Source organism: Mycteria americana, chromosome 25 (genome assembly GCF_035582795.1).
Source record: "Mycteria americana isolate JAX WOST 10 ecotype Jacksonville Zoo and Gardens chromosome 25, USCA_MyAme_1.0, whole genome shotgun sequence".
Lineage (NCBI taxonomy): Eukaryota > Metazoa > Chordata > Aves > Ciconiiformes > Ciconiidae > Mycteria > Mycteria americana.
In genome coordinates, this window is record NC_134389.1 from 480,352 (window position 1) to 500,779 (window position 20,428).

The window sequence follows — 20,428 nt, forward strand, 5'->3', positions numbered from 1 at the left end:
CCGTTTCAGACGTTCCTCTGACGCAGGAGCGAGCGACGGAGACCAATTCTCCGGTCTGTCGGGGTACGGTATCCCCCTACTCTCGCAATCACACCTAGATCAGACCAGTTTTCCGCCGCACACAGTTCAATAATACTGAGAACAAATCCCTTCTTTATCTGTTCAATTATTTTTGAGCGAGCTTCCCTGCAAACAGAGCAAACGCTAGTGAGATTTTCTTCCCTGTCAAGATTAGTTATGATTGTCATTCAGGATGATAATCAAGAACTAAATTAGCTTTCATTGTCTGTCTCCAATGCCCTCAACACCCACAAACACACAACCAGCTAAGAAGATTAGAGAGCACGCCATAGCTATGTTGCAAAACCAGCCTTCGAGAGCAAGTGGTCTGAGCTAGATGCTAGATACGGGAGCGCGACACAGCGAAGGGTGGCAAGGAAGAACTTTGTAGTGAGGACAGGACTCTAAATAACCCTTCAGACAACACCCAAAACATCCTTTGGTTTTGGATGAGGACTGGGAAGCAGGTTGCGCTCCACCTCGCAGAGGAAAACCACGCTCCCGTTACTGCAGCCAGAGCCCTCAGCCGTGCAGGGACGGGAGGTCTCCGGTCTTCCAGAACCACGCACGTCCAGAGCGGGCTGGGGAGGAGATGTGGGGCGATAGCCACCCCCCCCTCCCCCCCCAAGAAGTTACCATCTGCTAAATACCCCGTTATTCTGCAGCGACAGCCACAGTAATTCCATCAGGGCCATGCCACGGAAGAATCTCATCTCTCAGGCTCTTGCTCCAAAAGAACTCTCTCCCCGGCAAGTTTGGTCAGAGTTGTGGGAGGTGGAAACAAAGCCCTGCTCGGAAATAAATGGTCCGTTCAGAGAACACCTAACCTGCACGTGCTTTCGGCTCTCAAACGCGACACGAGATCCGTAAAGACGCCGAGCAGCCAGCAACTCCGCCTGAAGCACCAGGTCCTTACCCCACCGCCCAGCTCCAGACCCGCAGTCCAGCTTTCGGTGACTGCCGAACCTGCCGTGGGTCCTGCGGGCAGATGAACCGGGCACCGGCATCGCTGTGCCGGGGAGGCGGCAGCGGTGGCGGATGGGCCCCCGTGCCTCCCGGGGAACCCCACCCCCACCATTGTGCGCAGGGTGCTGCTGTGGAAAGGAAGGGAAATCAGAGCTATTTTTGGAGTCTTGTTTTATTGTTTTCTACTCCAACTCACAACCGTGCTAAGATTTACTTGCAGGAGTTGGATTTTAATAGACCCAGGGAGAATTAGCGTCCTCTTGGCAGAGCATACAGAGACACGGGGTCTTCACACTGCCAAAACGTGGCCGGTACAGCGTAATATTTTTTGGGCTGATTTATGCAGCCAGGTTAACAAAAGCGATATGGGAAAAGGGTGAAAGCCAATCTGGCAGCGCTACAAGAAGATACATGGGCAAATTAAAAGTGACTTCTCCTGGGAGATGAGAAGCAGCAGATAAAGCAAGAGGAAATCCTCTATCCTTCCAGCCGCAGTTGCTCCCTGCCCCGTGGAGGGGGAATCCAGAGAGACGCGAGCAAACGCCCCTCGTGCCCCCTCATTAACCATCGTTATCTGCAGGTCTTAATTCTTTCAAACACAGCTGCGTGGTTTGGCGACAGACTGAAGGTCAGTTCCTCACCTTGTGCCGGCCAAGATGCCGGGGACCAAGCCCTGATTCCAGCACCGGCCTCAAAACCTACCTCTGATTTCAAACATGGCATTTTAAGTGTTTCCCCACAGCGGGCACAAGGGAGAATTTCAGCTCGGCACCTTGCAACACATACAAAATATTTCCCCTCAGTCAATAAACGCTGTTCTCTCAAGTAGATCCTCCAGGTGCAGAACTCACCCCCCGAACACTTCTTCTGCACAGAAAATCAAAGCATAAAGTATTTGGGTCACATGGGAGAGAGCCAAATCCCAACAGCAAGCTTTCTGCAGGGCACGGCCGGCTCTCTAGCCACGGGCTAGTCAGAACAGCTCTTCTCTGCTGGGCCCAAACACATGCTGTTGTCCTTCACACACTGCAGCCTGCAAAGACTGGCAGCAAAGCATTCCTGCTGCTATGAAATCCCTGTAATTAATAAGTAATTGAACTTAACCAACTCAGCATGAAGTACAAATACGTAAGGATCAGGAGGTATCGCACAGCTCAGCATGGGCAGAACCAACCCCAAGAACCACAAGACAAAGGGGAACACGCTAAGAAAAATACACCTCGACAGGCTGAGGCTGCAGAAAGCCCTCAAAGAGATTTAACCGACGTCAGTCCACAAACATGGGCTCGAAGTTTAAGGGTCTTTTTTTTGGGGGGGTGGGGTGGGGGGGTGGGAGAGAGTGGGGGAGCGGGAGGAAGATCAGTTTCAACACAGCTGAAGCATTCCCATGGAAAAATGTTTTCAGGCTCGCATTACAATTCTTGCTGTCGAGAAACAGCTACCGCACAGCCCTGGACAACCCGAGGTCCCAGTGACCGAGAGGAAGAAAAACCAAGCAGCTGGTCCCCTCCCCGAGTGTGCGTTTCCATCTCTGCTGCCCTCTGCAAAGCTGCGCGGCTGCGGGGGGGAAGGCAGGCCGCCCGCTCCAGAGAGCACCCCTGTCTCGTCCCAAAGCGGGTATTTTTTTGTCCCCCTCCTCGCCCAGCCATGCCTGCAGCGGCAATCCTGCCGTGCCAGATCTCCTCCTCCCTCCGCAAGCATCCCCCTGCCCTCCCCAGGAAGGTCTCCACGTTGAAGACCGAGGGTGCCACTCACCGGAGGAGGGTCTGCACCCTCGCACACCTCGTCCCGGCCCACGCCAGCTCTCTGCGAGGGCACCCGTGAGCTCACCCAGCCCAGTACCAGTTCCTGCCAGCCACGGGCCCTTCCCCCTGCTCTCCCCCCGCAGACTTTCCCAGGGTGAGCTCCCCCTTCCTTCCAGCCACCTCCTTTCACATCTCCTAACCTACTTCCCCTCCTTACCAGGGATCTCTGCCGGGAACAGCTTTTCTCCAGGAGCCCAGTGCCTCCCCGGGCAAATTCCCCACCGCGGCCACCCCCTTCCAGCAGCCCCTTCCCGGCCAGGGTCCCTGCGGGGAGGCAGATCCGTGGACGTGGCTCCCACAGATATCTCTGCTGCTTACGAGCCCCTCCTGCTCTGCAATCCAAGGGATGCCCCCAAAAACAAAGGTGGGGGGAGAATCTCCCCAGGGATGAGCTGGTGAAGGGGACCCCGCATTCGCCCTCCAAGGGAGGGGCTCCTGCTCCCAGAGGGGCTCTTTCCTGCGGCTGCAACCCTCAATCCCTCCACACACCCCACAAAGAAGGGGATCCTCTAAAGAACCCCCTAAAAAATGAGTGCCTCGCCTTCAAGGAGATGGAGACTGTGTCCCTCCACCCCCAAAGGGGTCCCCCAAATCCCTCAGGGAGGAAGATGCTGGCCCCCACAACCCCCTGTTAAAAGAGGTACCCTAAAACCCTCAGTGAGACCACGAAGACAGTCCACACCCCTCTGTGTATCGGGGTCCCTGGGGAGGAGCAGCTGGCCCAGCCCCCTCATAAGGGGTCCCCAAAGCCCCCAGCGAGGGGAGGCCAGACCCCCTACGGGCTCCCAGTGAGAGGAACCTGGCCCGGCCCCCCCAGTAAGGGCTCCCCAAAACCCCCCATGAGAGAAGCCCGGATCAGGCCCCCTCATCAGGGACCCCCAGAGCATCTGGGCAGACAAACGCAGCTCCTCACAGGAACCTCCCCGGGGGCACCCCCCCAGGGGCCCCCCAGAAGCTCCTGGCGACAGGAGAACAAGCCAGCCCCCCGAGCCTCCGGGGAGGTCCAGCCACCCCCACAAGCCCCCCCCCCGTCCCCAACGAGGGGGAGCCGGCCTGGGCCCCCATTACAGGCTCCCGTGAGCCCCCCTCCGAGCCCCAGCCAGGCTCAGCCCCTCCTCACGACTCCCCCAGAGAGGCTCAGGCCCCCCGCCCCCCAAGGGCTCCCCCAAACCCCCCACAGCCCCAGGCTCGGCCCCCCGCGCCGGGCAGGGCAGGGCAGGGCAGGGCGGGCCGGCGGCCCCCCCGTACTCACACCTCCAGGATGCGGTCCCCCTTGCGCACCCCGGCGCGGTCGGCCGCCCCGCCGCCCAGCACGGCGCTGACATGCTGCAGCGGGGCGTAGAGCTCGCCGTTGATGCTCCGCAGCTGGCCGCCCTCGCTCACTTGACCGCGTACGTTGAAGCCGTAGCCGGACTCCGACTTGACGATGCGGACCACGCGGGGGCCGCCCGGCCCCGCCGGGGCCCCCTCACCGCCGCCGTTCCGGTGCGGTGCCGCCGCCGAGCGCGGCAGCCCTTCGCCCTCCTCGTCCGCCATCTTGGCGAGCAGCGCCCGGCCGGCCCGTCACGCGACCGCCGCCGCGCCGGCCACCATAGGGCACCGCCCACCTGCCTCTGAGGGGGGGACGACGGGAAATGTAGTCTTCCCTCCCCGCCCCGCGGAGGACGCTGGGAAATGTAGTCCGGCACGGCGGGAGCGAGGCCTTCTGGGAGTTGTAGTGCCGCGCCTGCGCTGTCGCCGTGGCAACGGGGGGGGGAGGGGGCTGTGCCCGGCGGCGCCGTGCCGTGATGTCACTGCTGTGACGTCACGCGGCCTCATAAGGCAACAGGTGGCAGAGAGGCCTTCCCGCGGGGCCGGCTTGGGCCTGCAGGCCTCGCCGAGGGAGCTGGGGAGGGGGACGGCCCTGCCCCAGGGAGGACACGCGCCACAGCGGGCCCACGCTCTCCGTGGGCCCCTTCCGTCACAGCAGGGGCCCTGGCCGCCGCGGAGGCGGGTGGCGCAGGCCACCGCGTGGAGCGGGAGCACCAGGGAGGCACCCAGATGGCGGGGCGGCTGCAAGGCTGCTCTCCGAAGCCCTTGGAGACGCGCTGCGGGGACGGCAGAGGAGCTCTGGTTCTGGAGCAGAGCGCCGCATCTCAGCCCGAGCCCGGCCGCCGGGACAGGCTGCGTGGAGAGGGCAGCCCTAGGGGGCTGTTTAGTTCCAACCCAGAAGCAGCCAGCTGAGCCCACGGCATTCACCACCACAGGAGTCCCTGGTGAAGGCACCAGACACAGCACCAGCCCGCTCCCGTGGAGCGCAGGGCGGGGAGGGGGACGTTTGGCAGAGTTTGACACACCAGTAAGGAGAGAAAAAAAAAAAAAAAAAAAAAAAAGAAGAGAAAAGAAGGTGCAGAGAGCCAACTGGAGAAGCAGGGAGCCCAGCCAGCACAGCCCAACACACCGAATCCCCGCCCCGTCCCAGTACATTTCCACTGTTTGCATCTATTCAATCGACTACAGCCGGAGGGATTAAGGCACGTGTATTTTTGTATTAACACGGTCAGTACAAATGCGACGACTTTCCTCTAGATGTACCCAAGCTCCTTTCCCGAGCACGGGCGCACGCGAGACAGATAATAACTGGCGAGCCCAGAGGAAGCTGGTTGGTATTTTCCAGTTCAAACATGGGACAGGCAGCCCTCAACTGTGCTCCCGGGGGAGGTGGACAGCAGCAGTCGTGCCTGTCACCACATCATTGGAAGTCACCAATAATTTATTGAAATAAATACAGGTAACAAACCAAATGGCCTCTGGGTTTAAACACTACACACGTCGGGTACAATTTCTCTACGCTCTTGGGAAAAGCATGGTGATACACTGATTTTTGGCCACGTGAGCCTTTGCCAAGTCCGGAGCAGCCAGATATGTGCTGGAGATCGGAGGTGGAGGCTCCCAACTTGTCACGCAGTGGGCTTTGTTGTAGGAAGGAGTCCTGTTTCAGGAGGATTTCTTTCTTCTTTGTAAGAGTGAATCTTTTTTTCTCTTTTTTTTTTCTTTTTTAAACCAAAAAAGGTTAATCCCCAAGTCCATGTTGGCAAGCTGAAGGGGGGCTCTGTTCGGACGAGGCCCTTCAGAAGCAAAGGCTGCTCTCGCAGAGCAACCCCGGCAAACCCAGGACTGACCAGGGAAAGCGAGCCTGGCTCTCCAGCCAGAGAGCCACCGTGTCCACGCCGGGGCCAGCTGGTCCCAGCCTCCAAACTGGCATCCGTGTGACCTTGGGACCCAGTGGGGACAGCGATGTGGACGCTTCGCAAACCTCCTTCCTCTGCCAGGACCGCCCCGGCTACGTTTGTCCTCGGCTGCCACAGTTCTCCAGGGCACAGCCCTCCGCCGACAGCTCCGGGGAGACTCCGGGAGCACAGAGGCCAGAGGACGGCAGTCAAGCAGGGAAATCCAGTCAACGATAACAAGGGGAGAGTCTTCAGCTCGGACCGGCCCTCAAAACTCATGTTTCCACTACTCGAATGAGAGGCAGCGGCTTGGGGCCCGTCAGCCTTTTGCTGCAAGAGAGAAAGGATTTGTTCAGATGAACTGGATGGGGTTGGAGAGGGAAAACCTGTGGGAGAGGTCCTGCCCCAGCCCTGGCCGGTGATGGCTCCCCCCAAAACTGCCCCCAGGAGGGACCTCTGCTCCCCTGTACTCCCCTGAAGGAGGGATGCAGGAACAGAGACCTCTGCAAACGGGAAAAAAAAAATACAGTGTGCTTCCAGAAGAGCATCCCCGAGTCCAGCATCATCTCCCAGACTGCAGCTCCCGCTGCCCCAGATAAGACGTGGACCTGCAGATGAAGCCACTGAGCAGCCAGGCAGGCTCCCCCCATCGCTGGAGGGCACGTGCTCCCCACGTACCTGCTCACGTACTCCGACTTCGAGCGCACTCTGGAGCTGTGGCCACCCCGACTGACTTGCTTCTCGATCAAGTGCTCTATGCGGTCGTGCATCTCCAGGTTCTGCAAGAGACGGAGCCACTGTTAGCGATGGGGAGCTGGGGAGAGGCGGGCTGCGGGCACACGGATGGCTTGCGGAGGAATGCTCCAGTGTAATCTCTTGCAATGGGGCGGCTTTTTCTTGAGGGAAATCCAGCCCTACGTAAGGGCTGCTCGCCAAAGGAGAGCTGGGATGGTTTGTAAGACCACCCAGCCGAAACCCACCAGCACACAATCTCTCGCGCTGGATCTGTTTTCCGCCTGGGTTCACGGCAGGCTGTGCTTACACACACCGTCCCCGTGCAGAAATTAGCAAAATAAGTCACTGAGGAGGGAAGACAACGCTAGGAGTGCCAGCGCAGGCTCAGTTTTTCTCCAAAAAAGGAGAGAGGTTTGACACTTGGTACAATCCTAGAGGCTGGAATGCAATTTTAATTTCTGACACGCACACGCTCAGCTGCAGCTTTGTAAGCAAGAAGGGTTTTGCTGCCAGAGCAATGTACTTGATGAGATTATTTTGGACTCTGCTTGCGTTCACAGCTGCTCCAGCAACGCCGGCCGCATTGGAAACCTTCACACCAGCTCGGGGAACCAGCACAGCCCTCCGGGCTGCGGAGGGCACGTTTTCCTACGCGAAGCAGGTGTCAGCGCAAGGGAAGGGCTTTGCTGCCGGCCGCTCTGCCCAGAGCGAAGCTCATCGCCGCGAGGGAGCCCAGCCACGACCCGCAGCGTGCAAAGCCAGTCACAGCAGGAGGTTTCAACGAGAGGGTCTGAGCTCGCAGCAGACCCCGTGCACCCCCCGAAACGGCTCCGCTAAGACGCACCTCAGCCTCCAAGTAAGCGACTCTCTCCTTGAGCTCCTGGATCACAGCATCTTTGGCCTGAATCACCGTTTTGGAGTTCTGGAGCTGTAAGAGAAAAGTTCACAGCGGCTGAAAATCCCTCTCGTGTACGGCTGGGCTGGAGAAATGTCTAGGACGGAGGGCAGCTTAGCCAGCCACCCTTCTGCCTGTTAACACCCACAACGTTAACTCCAAGGCCTGCATAAAAACCAATCAAAAAAAGCCTCAAATTAAGTCTGAGAATTAAGCCCCAGGTGAAGGAGCCTCCGCTCACACCGTTTGAGATTTAACTCTTTCAGCAGGCCAAGCTGGGTGCACAGCACTCCTTTTACACTCCTTTTACGCTCCTTTTACCACCTTCCCCGGCCCAGGGCAGCTCGCGCCGCAGCCCTTTGGGCCGTCACCCCGGGGTCAGTCCCCGCTGCAGGACAGGGCTCTGGGCTGCCTTTGAACTTGTGTCCCTTTGGTTTGCAAAGGGACTCAGCCCCACGAACCAGCAATTCTTTGCTTCCAAGCAGCTTAAGGGATTTTTCCTTTTTCCTCCTCTCTCTTTTTTTAAGCCCCCTCTGTCCTCCCACCCCAGCCCCGCTCCTCTCACCTGCTCGATCATCTGGCGGACTTTGCGTTGCTGGCTTTTCAGCATGTCGTCCAGATGGTGTATCTTCTCCCGCAGCATGGCCACCTCCTTCTCCAGCTGGGCTGACCTGGGAAAAGGAGAGGACAAGACTCCAGGAGCCATCGGATGGCTTCCCAGAAAGGGAGCACCCACCCAGCTATGCCCAGAGCAGCTTTTATCAGCCAGGTCTCCTCTACAGCCACACCGGTCTTGAAATATTTTGACTAGACGAGGTAAGGAGAGGCAGCGACAAAACCTATTCAAGCCGGAGCCACAAAGACTAGCAACCACAGACTGCGGGGACACAGGAACATCAGGAAGAGTCAGGCCACAAACAAGGCCTTCCAGAAACAAGCCATCGCCAATTAGCCCCTGGAGCACCAGGATACCGGCTGGGTGGAACGAATCCAACATTACGGGGAGAATCGGCTGCTCCGGAGGCTCCCTAAGCAGGGCAGGGCCTGCCCCACGCTCCCAGCCCGCAGCGGGGCCGCTAGAGGTCTCCGGGCAGCCCAGCTCCGGAGCTCCGGATCTCTCGGAGCAGGGCAAAACTGCGGGAGGTATTTGGAGATTAGTCAGCTCTTGGGAGTAGGGTGCTGTTTTGCAAGCCAGAGAGCAAGCACGCCCTTCGCAGGAATGTGCAGTCATGCCCCAGCGAGCTGACACCCCGACCCAGCGGCGTGGGCTTGCTCTGGAGTTGGCAGCCGAGCTGGAGGCCAAGCCTCACCGGTCTTGTTCGGCGAGCTTGTCACCTTCTACGCTTCTCAGCCTCGCCAGCTCTTCTTCGCCTTCTTTCATCTTCAGCAGCAAACTCCTGTGCTCCTGCGGCAGAGCAAGAGGCCGAGTTACGCGCACGGAAACAAGTCGCAACACATGCTCCTTGGCCTCCGCTGCGCAGCAGCGAGCTACAAACACCCAGGGAGCCAGGCAGGCTCAGCTCAGCCTCCCCGCTCAGTCTGCGGGTTGTTTTCACAAGCATTAAATTTACATGCGAGAGACAGACAGACAAGAGCAGCCGCAGAGATGACCGACAGCAGACGTCCCACTCCTTTACCCCTAGGTTACAGGCAAGGCACCAACCCATCTCCTTCCCTGCTGTCGGGCCAGGGAAGGCAGTCCCAGATCACTTCATGCTCATACTGCACTGTTAGATTTATGACTTTAATGTCATTATGAGCAGAGCACAGCTGAAAAAAAAAAAAAATAATCAAGGCTGGAGGTTGTGTTAATGCCCCCATGAGAAGAACCACCGGCGGCTGTCTAGACTGTGCGCTTGTTTCCAGGATACTTGGAAGAGTTTGCACAGACCGACCAGATCTTCTAGACCCGAGAAATGCAAGTCTAAATCAGCAACCGTCGATTTTCAGCCGTTCCCAGCAGCTGGCTTTGCCCGACGCTTTTGGGTTAAACCTGGCTGGGGAGTCAAACCCTCCGTATGGTGGGTACCCTGCAGCCCGTCCAAGACCTGCTGGGGGGGGGTCTGCGCTGAGCACTGCCAAACTCATCACCGCCGGGCTTTCCCATTCCCCCGCAGCAGAGCAGGACCAGGCAGCTTTGCTAATCCCATCAGCCCCACCACGGCTTCAGGGCCGGTACCTTCTCCATCCCTGCCAGGAGTCTCTGCAGCTCATCCACCTCCACCTCCTTCTCCACCACGCTCTTCTCCGCTCTCCGCAGGGCAGAGCTCGTCTTCTCCGCTTCCTCCTGGTACTGCGAGACCGTCCTCTGCAAACAAGACGGAGATGCCTTTACCCCCGACCCTCGCGCGCCCAGACACCCAAGCCGCCGGACTCCTTCTCCTGAGCAACATTTTGAAGCTGCACCGGTGCTCGAAGCCTTGGCAGGCAGATTTTGCTGAAGGCAGCCAGGCGTCTCAGCAAACAGCCCGACATGCTTCAGAGAGAAGAGGTTCTTCAGAAAGCTCCCCGGCTTCAAAGCACTTCAAAGGAGCGAGCGCTTAAATGCTGTAGCAATAAAGGCTCCTCAAACGCAAGAGACATGTTCGTTCTCAGCCACACGCGCTCTGGGGCTGTTTGCAGGCTCCTCTTGGGCCACCTGCCCAAGGAACCGACCTCGGCAGCCAGCCCCACGCCTGCGTCAACAGCTCAGGAGCTGAGAGGGGACAAGGGTGTCCCCGTGGGTCCTGGAGAGCAGGCTCAGACAACAAGGCACACCGAGAACATCTAGGCAGCGCTGGCAGGATCAACAACTGCCGAAACACCCATCCCTGCCATCCCTGGGATCTCCATCCGGGCTCAGAGCCTGCAGTCAGCATCACAGCTGACCAAAGACCCCAAAATGCCAAACCACGTGACTCCCTACGCACAAGGACGCTCCGCAGGGCATGTGCCACCGCTGCGGGCGGGCGGACATCCCTGCGCCGGAGGAAGCGGTCGCCGCTCAAACCCACTTCCCCAGCAGGCGCCATCCCCCGTCCCGCTGCGGGGAACCCCCCAGGGATCCCAGGACCAGTTTGGTCTGCGGGACAGGATGCGAGCTGGGACGTCACCGCTGTCACCAGCGCTCGGAGCTGCGGAATGACGCGGTCAGGCCCAGCCCATCCGGGACATGAGCAGTCACTAGAAAACAAACTGAAGGGGACCATTAATCACCAGGGCTGAGGAAGGGAGGAAAGCGAACGTGACAGCTTCGTCAGCATCGCTCGGCAGGTGAGGAGACCCACGCGATGGCTCTGGCTGCCTCCCGGTCAGCTCGCCCCTCTCTGCAGCCAACAGCCCCGCAGAGGAAGAGGCTGAGCTCCAGGAGAGACCACAACGGCCAGCACGGCCGCAGCAGCCCAGCACCGTGGCTGGGAACCGCAGACTCGGTCTCCGCTTGACCGGCTGGGACGCCCCAGCAGTCCCCGCTCCCCCCCAAACACCCCTCACACACCGTGCCTGGCTACAGCTGGAAAGGCTTGGCAGAGTTTGGGGGGACCGCCTTCCAACCCGGCTGCCACGTTCATTTATGTGATTTTTAACTGGGAAAGCATTTATGTCTTCAGACTCGTCTGGGCAACCAGGGAGGCAGCTCGCTGGGGTCTGGCCAGCTCTGGACTCCCCGGTGTATTTTACCAGCATGCACCGAGCCTGCTGCTCTGCAAGGAGAAGCCAGACACCTCTGGCAGCCCAAACGCGCGTGCCCGTGCCCGTGCAGCTCCTCAGACTTCCAAAAACAAAAAAAATACCAGAATAATCACGCTTTCCCAGCAGAGAAGTGCACAGCGTAGTCACCTCAAAGGCTTTCTTTTCCAACTGATGGCGCTTTTCAGCCTCCTGCAGCTTCGTGAACAGCCTCTTTGCCGTCTGTCGGATCTTTTCCACGTCTTCACCTGAGCAGTCCTCCTCCTGCGGAGACGGTAACAGGAGAGGATGAGCAGTCAGGAGGTATCAAAGGAGCCCTCCACCCCAATGTGGGCAGCGCTGTTGGTGACAAAACCTGGTAACATCACTTCTCAGCTTGAAAAAACGAAAGGCACTCCTGTCCTCACCTCCCACACTTGAGCAACAGCTTCCAGCCCTCAAGATAACACGCACAGTATCCTTTGGTTGCCTTCCAAGCCCTGTTTGCAGGATGCCATCCTGATCTGTGCTTGGGCAACCTGAAACCCTGCAACGTGAACCAGGTCCACAGCAACCCAGCCCGAAACCCCAGCCCAGAGCATCTGCCCCAGCCAGGGGAAAGACAAAGAGCTGGAGAGATATTTACCAGCTTAAGATTCCTGCTAGCCCTTCTGCTAAAAAGCTCTCCTGTGCAGAGGTTTAAAAGCCCATTGTGCACATTTTTATTGCTCTAATAAAGCTACACTCTGTTTCTGGTCTGACCCTGATAAAAGACTAGAGTTTGCTGCAGGAGCGCCTGATCGTGTGCTGAACAGGTTCGAAGTTACCTGCCGGGAGGAAGATATCAAACTAAACCCGATATTTCCTTCCACAGTGCTGAAATCCCCCTCTCTAGCTCCATACCTGGTCCCCCCAGGAATCGGCACGCAGCCGCTCGGGGTACAGCCAGCTCCCGTTCTGCTCTTCCAGCACGACCTACGTAAGCAAAGGACAGACGGACAGGGATGTAACGCCGGCCGGCACAGCCGCGCGCGCGAGAGCGCAGTCGCATGCAGACAGCTAGCTCTAGGGCACCGCAGCAACTTGAGACCGAGGCTTTTTTCTGCAAATGAACATGCAATAGCGCATTTGGCCAGCCAATGCGTTTTGCTTACTGACTCCTCGTTACGTGCTTGTATGGGTTTCGAATTTTGCCTGTAAACGGTGCCAACGTGGCTTTCATTCGCCACGAGCGCCTCGATCTTTAAGGCCCCTTCTATCATTTTCCGGACCCGAAGATGACATCTTTTTAATAAGTCAATGTCATTTAACGCCCGAGAAATGCTCCCGTTACCTGTGCATGCTGTTTATCTCCTTGTCTGTTCTCAAGTTTACTACTTAAGTCTTCCCGCAGCTTCTTCAAAGAACTTCTAGCCTGGCAAAGGCAAGTCAATTTAGCTTGATCTGCATGGACAGCGTCACTCAGCCTAACAGAAATCAAACGAAGGCGCGGCAGCTGCTCTGATGCCCTGTGCCGATATGCAATCGATGGCTTCTCTGCCAGCCTGACCCTCTGGTTCTACTACAGCCCTGCCTGCAAGCAGCACCGTCTCTGGCAGATAGGATCCTTGTGAGGCAGCTGTCCCACACGATCATGGGAAGGAAAGAAAAATTTTAAAAAACAAAGCAACAATCTGGAGATGCTACTGATTTTTCATGCATTAGTCATCGACTTCACCTTTGAAGTGCTGAGAAGACCCTTGCTGTTCCCCAGCTCCCTCTCTGCCACGCTGCAGGACGCCAACAAGTACAGTCTTGACTTGCAGCTACTCGAATTAGTCAGAGCAAGTGAGCCAGAGGAATGATTTACAGGCTTTTACAGCAAACGCTGCTCCAATGCTTTTCAAAGAAAAGCTTTCTCAAAGCATTAACAGCGTGCCTTCATCCCTACCCCTTGATTTTAGATGCCCGAGGCGCTGGGACAAAGCAGTTTGCCGGAGACCGGGCAGCGGCAGGACAAGGGACAAGGTGAGAGCACAACGTGCGGCTCTCGGGTCAGCAATCGAGTCCCTAACCCGGGGACAGCGATCCGTGACTTTGATCCAGCTGGATCAAGACATCCCCAGGGTTTTTACACCACGACCCAGCGCAGGGCACTTCTCTTGGATGCGGACAGACTGGTACCGCCACCGTGACTTACTGGTTTAGCTTATTCTCTGGTTTTCACATGCAGGATTAAGTCGTACTGCACGGTTATGCTGCTTCAGCTATTCTGATAGGGCTATGTGCAGCCTCCCGGCCAGACAAGGTCAGTCCCGCTCAACTATTGCTAAGAGGCCCTTTTAAAACCCGACTCCTGTTTCCATCCGAGCTGCGGGGAGCTATGGGAAAGCTCAGATCAGAAGAGCTGAAGTCGAAGGAGTGGGAAGGATCACGCACAAAAACTGCAGCATCCAGGTGCTGCAAGATAAGGTCTGGGTGAGCAACACCCCCGGAGCGCTGCAGCCCTGGGCAGGCGGGAGCCAGGCAGGTCTGGGTTGCAGGCAGGAGGCAGCAGGAACAGGCTGTTTTCTTTCGGGGGGGGAAAAACATGCATTTTGGCAGAGGAGTCAGAAGAATGACGTAAAAGATCTGGAGGCCGCCCTACCAGATCTGCCCCTCGCTGCTCCCTGGGGCCAGCACCCAGCACAGAAACTCCCCCATGAGAGCAAACCCAAATTTAATTTTTTTTTTTCTTTTTCTTTTTTTTTTTTTTAGGCCAAGCTGCCCAGACCAGAACATGCATGCAACCGCTTCCGTGCCTTGCAACCAGCTCTCCAGAAATAACATCCCCACCAGGAGCAGAGGAAAGGGTTAATCTTCCGAGAGCCTCATCATCCAGTTTACTTTGGGAGATGAGACATACCAAAGAAACTGCCTTTTAACAAGAGGCTCCGGTTGTGCCGCACCCAGGCATGCAGGGGACAGCCTTGGGGGAAAGTCATCACGCAATTCTCTTCAAATTCAGTCCATATAGCAGAGCAATTAGTCAGGCTTGAATTAATTTATGGCGCTTGATTAGACTGCTGCCCTGTACAGGCAAGTCAACAAACTGCAGAGTTCAGCTCTGCTGCCAGTTTGCTGGAGCGGCTGGGGCTCAGCCGGGGCTCGAGTGCCGCAGCCGACGCGGGCATCGCCGCCCGCTCGCATGGAACCCTGCGAGACGTCCCCGGGGGAAGCAGAGCGCCCCGGACCCTCGCCGCAAGCCCCCGCGGGTTCAGGCAGCGACGCGTAAGCCAGAGCCGCCCGCGGACGTTAACTACCTCTTGAATGTAACGAACTTCACTTTTCAGCTGGTTGACGTGCTCCTCGTGGTTCACGCTGCCCTCGGCCCGCGCCTTGAGATAAACCTGCCCAGGAGAGACGGTGGCAGCGGGTCAGACCGTCCCGACTCTGGCCAGCCCAGTAATGCCAGCAGCAGGCCCAGCTCCGCAGGGATCGGGACACCGGATCTCGCTGCTTCCCGAGACACGTTGTCCGCAGGTTTCCCCTTTGCGGTTAACCTTCCCTGGCGTTTTTTGAAGCTGCTCCTCCTCCTGTGTGACCCCCACCCTGCAGACCCACCGCAGCTGCCCCAGCTTCATGCTGCATCCCCCCAGCGCCGGGGAAGGCCACCGAGCTGGTGCTGCCAGCCAGCAGCACTGCACCGAGCCTCCTGCCTGCCCGATCAGGAGCTACACCGGGGAGCTTTTTGCCGGTGTAGCTTCAGACAAAACCTTTTTTCCAGGCCCAATTACTAAACACGATTGCTTTGCAACAAAGCCGGGCAGCCAGCGACCATACCTTGATGATCTCCTCATCGCCATCGTTGGATTTGATGCATTCGGAGGCCAGGGAGTGACCGTTGCTGGATCTGTTGGCCACCATGGCGAAGGCTTTTCCCACCGGCTGCAAGAGACAGAAGCAGCAGGGCTTTCAGAGAGGCGAGACTGGCTGGAACGGTTCACCCGGCTCCAGTCAAATGAGCATCAGGTACTTTCACAGTGCTGTGCCAAGCACGGCCTCGGGAACCGGCACCGAAACGTTTAACAGACCAGGAGGTGAGTTTTCTAGTTCACGAAGCATAAAGCGACTGATCCTCCACCAAACGCCCGTTCCCCCCTCCCTAAGTTAACTCACAAACTTGTATTTTCAACTCCAAACCGAGCCGCGGGGGAGACCCACCTTCTGCTTCGCCTGCTCGCGCCTGTCGCCCGGGAGGTCATTCGGCAGAGTCAGCCGCAGCACCTTCACGCTCTCCTAAAACAAGAGGCGGGTTTTAGTTTTGTAACTCCCTGAAAGTCTTTTTACATCCAGCTCCGGTACGAGCTGAGAGGCAGGTCAGCAGCGCTGCAGATGCGCGGGCAAGCTGCCTTCCCCCGCGGTTTGAGCTGCAGCCTGAAAGTAACGCTGGCATTAAAATGAGTAATAGCGAGCGCACGACAACTACATTTATCAAACCCGTCAGGGCTTGGAGGAGCCGTGGCCCAGCCAAGGCTGAGGTAATGCAGACGGGCTGGAGAAGTGATTGCCGGGCTCGTTTTCATGCATGCCTTCCTCTGCCAGGAGTCACGGCCCTCATCAGCTACGGTGGGGCCGACGCATGGCGTTCGGTAGCAGCCCCAGAGAAGGGTGAAAGCGGCCGTTCCCAGCTCGCGCACCAGGACCTTGCCAGATTCATCCTTCTCTCTGCCCTACCGCGACGGCCACGCGCCCCCACGGCTCTGCCCGTCCTCTGCTGGCACAGCCCCGGCTGAGCAGAGCCCATTTCGGCAGCAGCCAGCGGGACCGGCGGCAGAGAGCTCCCTGGCTCGTGGCCACGAGCGTCCACAGAGGCTCCAGCCAGAACCCGGTTTGCCTTCACCGCTTACCTCCTCACCCAAAGCCTTCCTACCAGTGCCACCCACCAAAGAGGCGTTTCAGCCACGTCCAGCACCGTGCAAAGCTCAGCAAGCTTTTGAGGAGATACCCGGAGTGTATAAAGAGCCCTAAAGCGGCGCATGGACACCCGAAACGCTCCGTGGGGTTGCCCACTCTCCGTCCGCAGCTCAACACCGGCACCGCACGCCCATGGCACAGCACAACCCCCCTACCCCAGACAGACCTCACCGGCACCCAGGCAGCCGTCGCTCATGGTCCTTATTAAAAGCGACGCCGAAAGCGGGAGCTGCTCAGCATGCGACGGCCACGGCAGCGGGCTCTCGGGCGGCAGCGCCGCGGAGCCGGGGTAGGTGCCCGCGCAGCGCCGGGTGCCCGCCCCTCGCCACACCTCGGCCACGTCAGCCTCCTGCTCTCCAAAAGCAACGTCAAGGTATTTCTGCGTCCCCGCTTCCAAGCGCTCTCCTCGCCATCCAAGTCTCGACAAGCCATCTGTTTGTTTCCAAAATATTTTGTATACGCTGCTCGCACAAACTCCGGCTCCCTGGGAAATGAGGAGCCCTCCTACGGATCTCAAACACGTGGCCAGACCCCTTCGTTCCCCCGTTAAGATAATTATCCACGAGAAACTTAACTTGGGCTCTGCTAGCACTCAGCAGCACTGATCATTTAACCAGATACTTGTCTGCAGCTTTTACTCCAGGGAATGTTTTGCTCAGCAAGACCCAAGAAGCGGGAAACTTCAGTCAGAAAAACGTAAGAGCAGCCGCTTGCAGCGTGCTCCGTGGTTTTGGGAAGACGCGAGAAGCACTCAGGGTTTCACGGCAGGGAAAATGGCTCATGGCAGCGCCTGCACGTGAAGCGTGGCCCATCATCTCCCTGCTGCCTAAAGCAAATGGGACACAGGGAAGGGCCAGGGGTAAGGGCTGGCGACGGCAGGGCAGCGGCCTCGGCACGGCGCAAGCCCGGCAGAGCCGCCGGCAGCACGTCAGTCCCTTCACGCGTCCTTACTCGCAGCTTTGTTTACAAGCATCAGGATCTTGCATTCACCATCCCCGTCCCGTCAAGCCTGCGCGAGGGTGGGACGCTGCCAAGGAAATCGCTCGCCCGGGGAAGATTCGCTGCGATAAGAAACAAGCACCAGCCCATTTCCATCCCTGCAGCCAAAACTGCCCAGAGTCAGCACGCGGGCGCTTTCCGTCCCAGCAGACCCCAAAAAAACCTGCTCCTACATAAACCCGCCATCGAGCCGATGCAAACCGGCTGCGGCAGGAAGCGAAGAGCAGCCGGTGCCTTCCCAACCGGCCCCGGCGCTACCAAACCTCGGGTCAAACAATCAGGAAACCACCCATGCAAATACCGGCGGGGGAAGGCTCTGCCATCTCCATCCTCCTCCACGCTGGGAAGCACGGAGGAGACAGAGGGATGGCGAGACACAAGATGGACGTTCGAGCGAGGCTCTCTGGACCACCGGCAGAGCAAACCAGATTTTTCGGTGCGGCGAATGCTTTTAAGGAGGCCGAGGCAGGTGCAGGAGGCGGAAGGCGCAGCCGGGTTAAAGCAAACCCCTCCCTGCCCAGCTTGTTTGTCTGCAGCAGCCTCGGCTGCGGTGAGCTGCGCCTGGTCGGGGCCGGGCAGACGGAGGAGAGGAGAAGAGGCACTTAATCTGGCTCTCGTCTCACGCACCACCGGCATCCTAGTCCCCAGCGATGCTCCTGCACGGTTATTTTTGGGCTCTGCTCTCACCATCCCACAGCCAAAGTTTCATCGGCTCCTTGCCAGTGCCGGGGCAGTTTCCAGGAGAAGCAGCTCCTCCGATGTAAAGCTGGAGCAACCCAGAGGGACGCCGCGGCCGGCACACGGCAACCTGCCCCTCCGAGGTGCCAAATTCGGCTGGGGCAGGAGGAGCGGAGCCATGGGGACTCCCCTACCCTGCTCCTTTACCTCCTGGCTGGTGTTAAATCCGCTCTGCCTCCCCTTTACAGCCCCGGAGCAGAGGGGGCAGCGGGTTTTGGGCCCCCTCCGTTATTTTCCAGGGAAGGCAGGAGGGTTTTGCAATGCGGCCAGCGCTGGGAAGACGACGGAGCGCCTCACGCTCGTCTCCTGCTTGGAAAAAAACCCACCTCGTACAGAAAATGCTTCCTTAACGCCCCAACCATGCACCCCAAGGGTTACCCCAGCCCAGCACCGCATCTTTACGGCTTTTACTACCGGCCTTGGGAATTAACCACAACTGGGAGAGCTTGGCCAGGTTTGGGTGACGGCTGCAGCGAAGCACCAGCAGTTGGAGGCTTTTCGGCAGGATGGCCGCAGTCCCGTCCAGCGCCTTTCGAGGAGGCGTTCCTAAAATCCTGGTGACCCTTTGGGTCCAACCACCGGCAAGAGCTGGGTCCCCTGGAAATGAAGGCAAGCGGTATCGGCCAGGATGACTAGGGACGGGCTTTCAGGGACGCCGAAGCCGATTTTAAATCTTTTGGTCTGTTTTTCATCATCCAGCCCAAAAAACCCCACTTGGGAAAAGCTTGGCTGGAGGGAGAGGCACCGACTCCGCTCCGGGGGAAGAGGGAACCACACAAATCCCAACCAACATCCCGGGCGGAGAGGCGGCACCGTCCAAGAACCTACAGCCGGCGATCCCGACGCCGGCGTTTTGCAACCACGGGGAGGGCGCTCCGTCCTTCCGTCTGTTCCGACTGTTAAATAAGAACAGGCCTGACCTGACCCAGAGGGTATCGCCAAGGATCAGCAGCAAACAGCTCCAGTATTTAGAGATCACCGGCGTTACAGAGGCGCTTATCACCCTAATAACCCATTAGCCAAACGAGCCCAACTCTGCAATCGCTCCTTATAAGGCCGGGAAAGCTGCGGGGAATTAGGACTCTCCTAAGGAGACTCAGAGCTGAGTCACCCGGCAGCGCTCGGGCCGGGGAGCCGGGCAGCTGCCGGCACCGGGGAAGGCGGCCGAGCACCGGCGCAGTTCTGCTGCTGCCACCGGCACCTTTGGGGGATCCCTCTGGTTGCCAAAACCTGAGCAAAAAGCCGAATCGCCGAGCACCGCTGCCGGCTTCGCCCCCTTAGCAGGGAAATCGGGGCGCCGCGCCGGCGCAGGGCCGGCTTTGGGGTGCCGCCAGCCCCACCCAGGGCCTGTCCTTGCGGCGATGGCCCGGCTGCTGACGGCGATGGGGAAAACCCAACGAGAAGGAAGGGAAAAACGCGAGGCCCTGCTGTAACCGAGGGAGGCGAGCACCAAAACAGACTCGCTGCCGGCTGCTCCCACCGCCACGGCCCCGCGGCCCCCGGGTAACACACGTTACCCAAAAAATCACATTATTCGGGACGGCTCGATGACCGACCGCACAGGACTGCGTGCCGCCCGGGATTCCCAGAGCCCCCCGTAAGCGCGATGGGGGCCGGTGGGACCCCAACACCGACACTGGGGCGTCCCTCGCTGGGCTCCGCCATCCTCGCCCGCCTCAGTGGGGTTCACCCGAGCCCCCCTGGACCGGCCCAGCGAAGGTCCCGGGGACGGGACGGCTGGGGGTGCGGCGGCAGGGGCACCCCCGAGCCCGAGAGGGGCCGCAGACCCCCCGCGGACCCCCGAACCTCCCCTCGGCTGCCGGGCGAGCCCGGGCACAGCGGGACAGGTTGGGGCAGCGATGCCGGCTGGCGGGCGGGCACAGCCCCGCTCCGCCGACGGCGCGTCCCGGGACCGCCTCCCCCCCCCCCCGCCCCACCGGGCACCCCCGCGGGCACCAGCCGCCCCCCGGCAGCGCCGGGAGGAGGAAGGGGCGGCCCCCGCGGACCGGGGGGCTCGGAGGGCCCCGGCTCACCGGGCTCTCGCCGTGGGGCCGCACGTCCAGCACCGCGCACCAGCCCTGCAGCCCGTTCATGGCCCCGCCGCCGCCGCCGCCGCGCCGCGCCGCGCCTTCTATATGGCCACGCCCCCGCCCGCGGGGCACGCCCACCGGCACGCCCACCTCGTCAGGCACGCCCCCGGGCTAGCCACGCCTCCCTTTGCTTTTAAACCACGCCCCTCCGTTTTGACCACGCCCACGGCACCAGTGGCACGCTGCGCCGGGCCGGGCCGGGCCGTGCCAAGGCTGTGCCAAGCTGTGCCAAGCTGTGCCAAGGCTGTGCCGAGCCCAAACAAGCCCTGCCGAGCCGTGCCAAGGCCGTGCCAAGGCCGTGCCAAGCTGTGCCAAGCTGTGCCAAGGCCGTGCCGAGCCCAAACAAGCCCT

The 20,428-nt window shown here is 59.3% G+C and overlaps 2 protein-coding genes across 5 annotated transcripts in view; both read right to left on the minus strand.

Moving 5' to 3' along the window:
• The window catches only part of SNX27 (sorting nexin 27), a 35,485-nt gene extending 31,085 nt beyond the window's left edge, over window positions 1-4,400 (minus strand). For both annotated transcript variants that reach the window (XM_075524835.1, XM_075524833.1), the window contains exon 1: window positions 4,084-4,400. In XM_075524835.1, coding sequence (XP_075380950.1) covers window positions 4,084-4,367 — 284 coding nt within the window. In that variant the 5' untranslated portion in view covers window positions 4,368-4,400. The remainder of the gene's footprint in view (window positions 1-4,083) is intronic.
• Window positions 4,401-5,332: 932 nt separating this feature from the next.
• On the minus strand, window positions 5,333-20,097 carry TUFT1 (tuftelin 1). 3 transcript variants are annotated; one of them, XM_075524830.1, is made up of 13 exons: window positions 20,021-20,097; window positions 15,498-15,572; window positions 15,117-15,221; window positions 14,597-14,683; window positions 12,649-12,729; window positions 12,219-12,290; window positions 11,487-11,600; window positions 9,850-9,978; window positions 8,981-9,075; window positions 8,236-8,341; window positions 7,620-7,703; window positions 6,719-6,819; window positions 5,333-6,370 (listed from the first exon to the last, which is right to left on the minus strand). In XM_075524830.1, exons 1-13 carry the CDS (start codon window positions 20,078-20,080, stop codon window positions 6,316-6,318), a joined length of 1,164 nt encoding a protein of 387 aa, XP_075380945.1. In that variant the 5' UTR covers window positions 20,081-20,097; the 3' UTR covers window positions 5,333-6,315. The 3 variants fall into 3 exon arrangements, with proteins under 3 accessions (XP_075380945.1, XP_075380947.1, XP_075380946.1); XM_075524832.1 differs by lacking the exon at window positions 20,021-20,097 and adding an exon at window positions 18,908-19,032; XM_075524831.1 differs by lacking the exon at window positions 12,649-12,729.
• Window positions 20,098-20,428: the final 331 nt, after the last annotated feature.

Bases quoted from the DNA above. Each gene is read 5' to 3' on its own strand.
- TUFT1 (XM_075524830.1), bottom strand. From the start codon at position 20,080: ATGAACGGGCTGCAGGGCTGGTGCGCGGTGCTGGACGTGCGGCCCCAC. The intron at 12,291-12,648 runs GTAACGGGAGCA...TTGCTTACGTAG, and splicing joins GAGATAAACAGCATGCACAG to GTCGTGCTGGAAGAGCAGAA. The intron at 9,076-9,849 runs GTACCGGCCCTG...GCTCTGCCGCAG, and splicing joins TCCTGGCAGGGATGGAGAAG to GAGCACAGGAGTTTGCTGCT.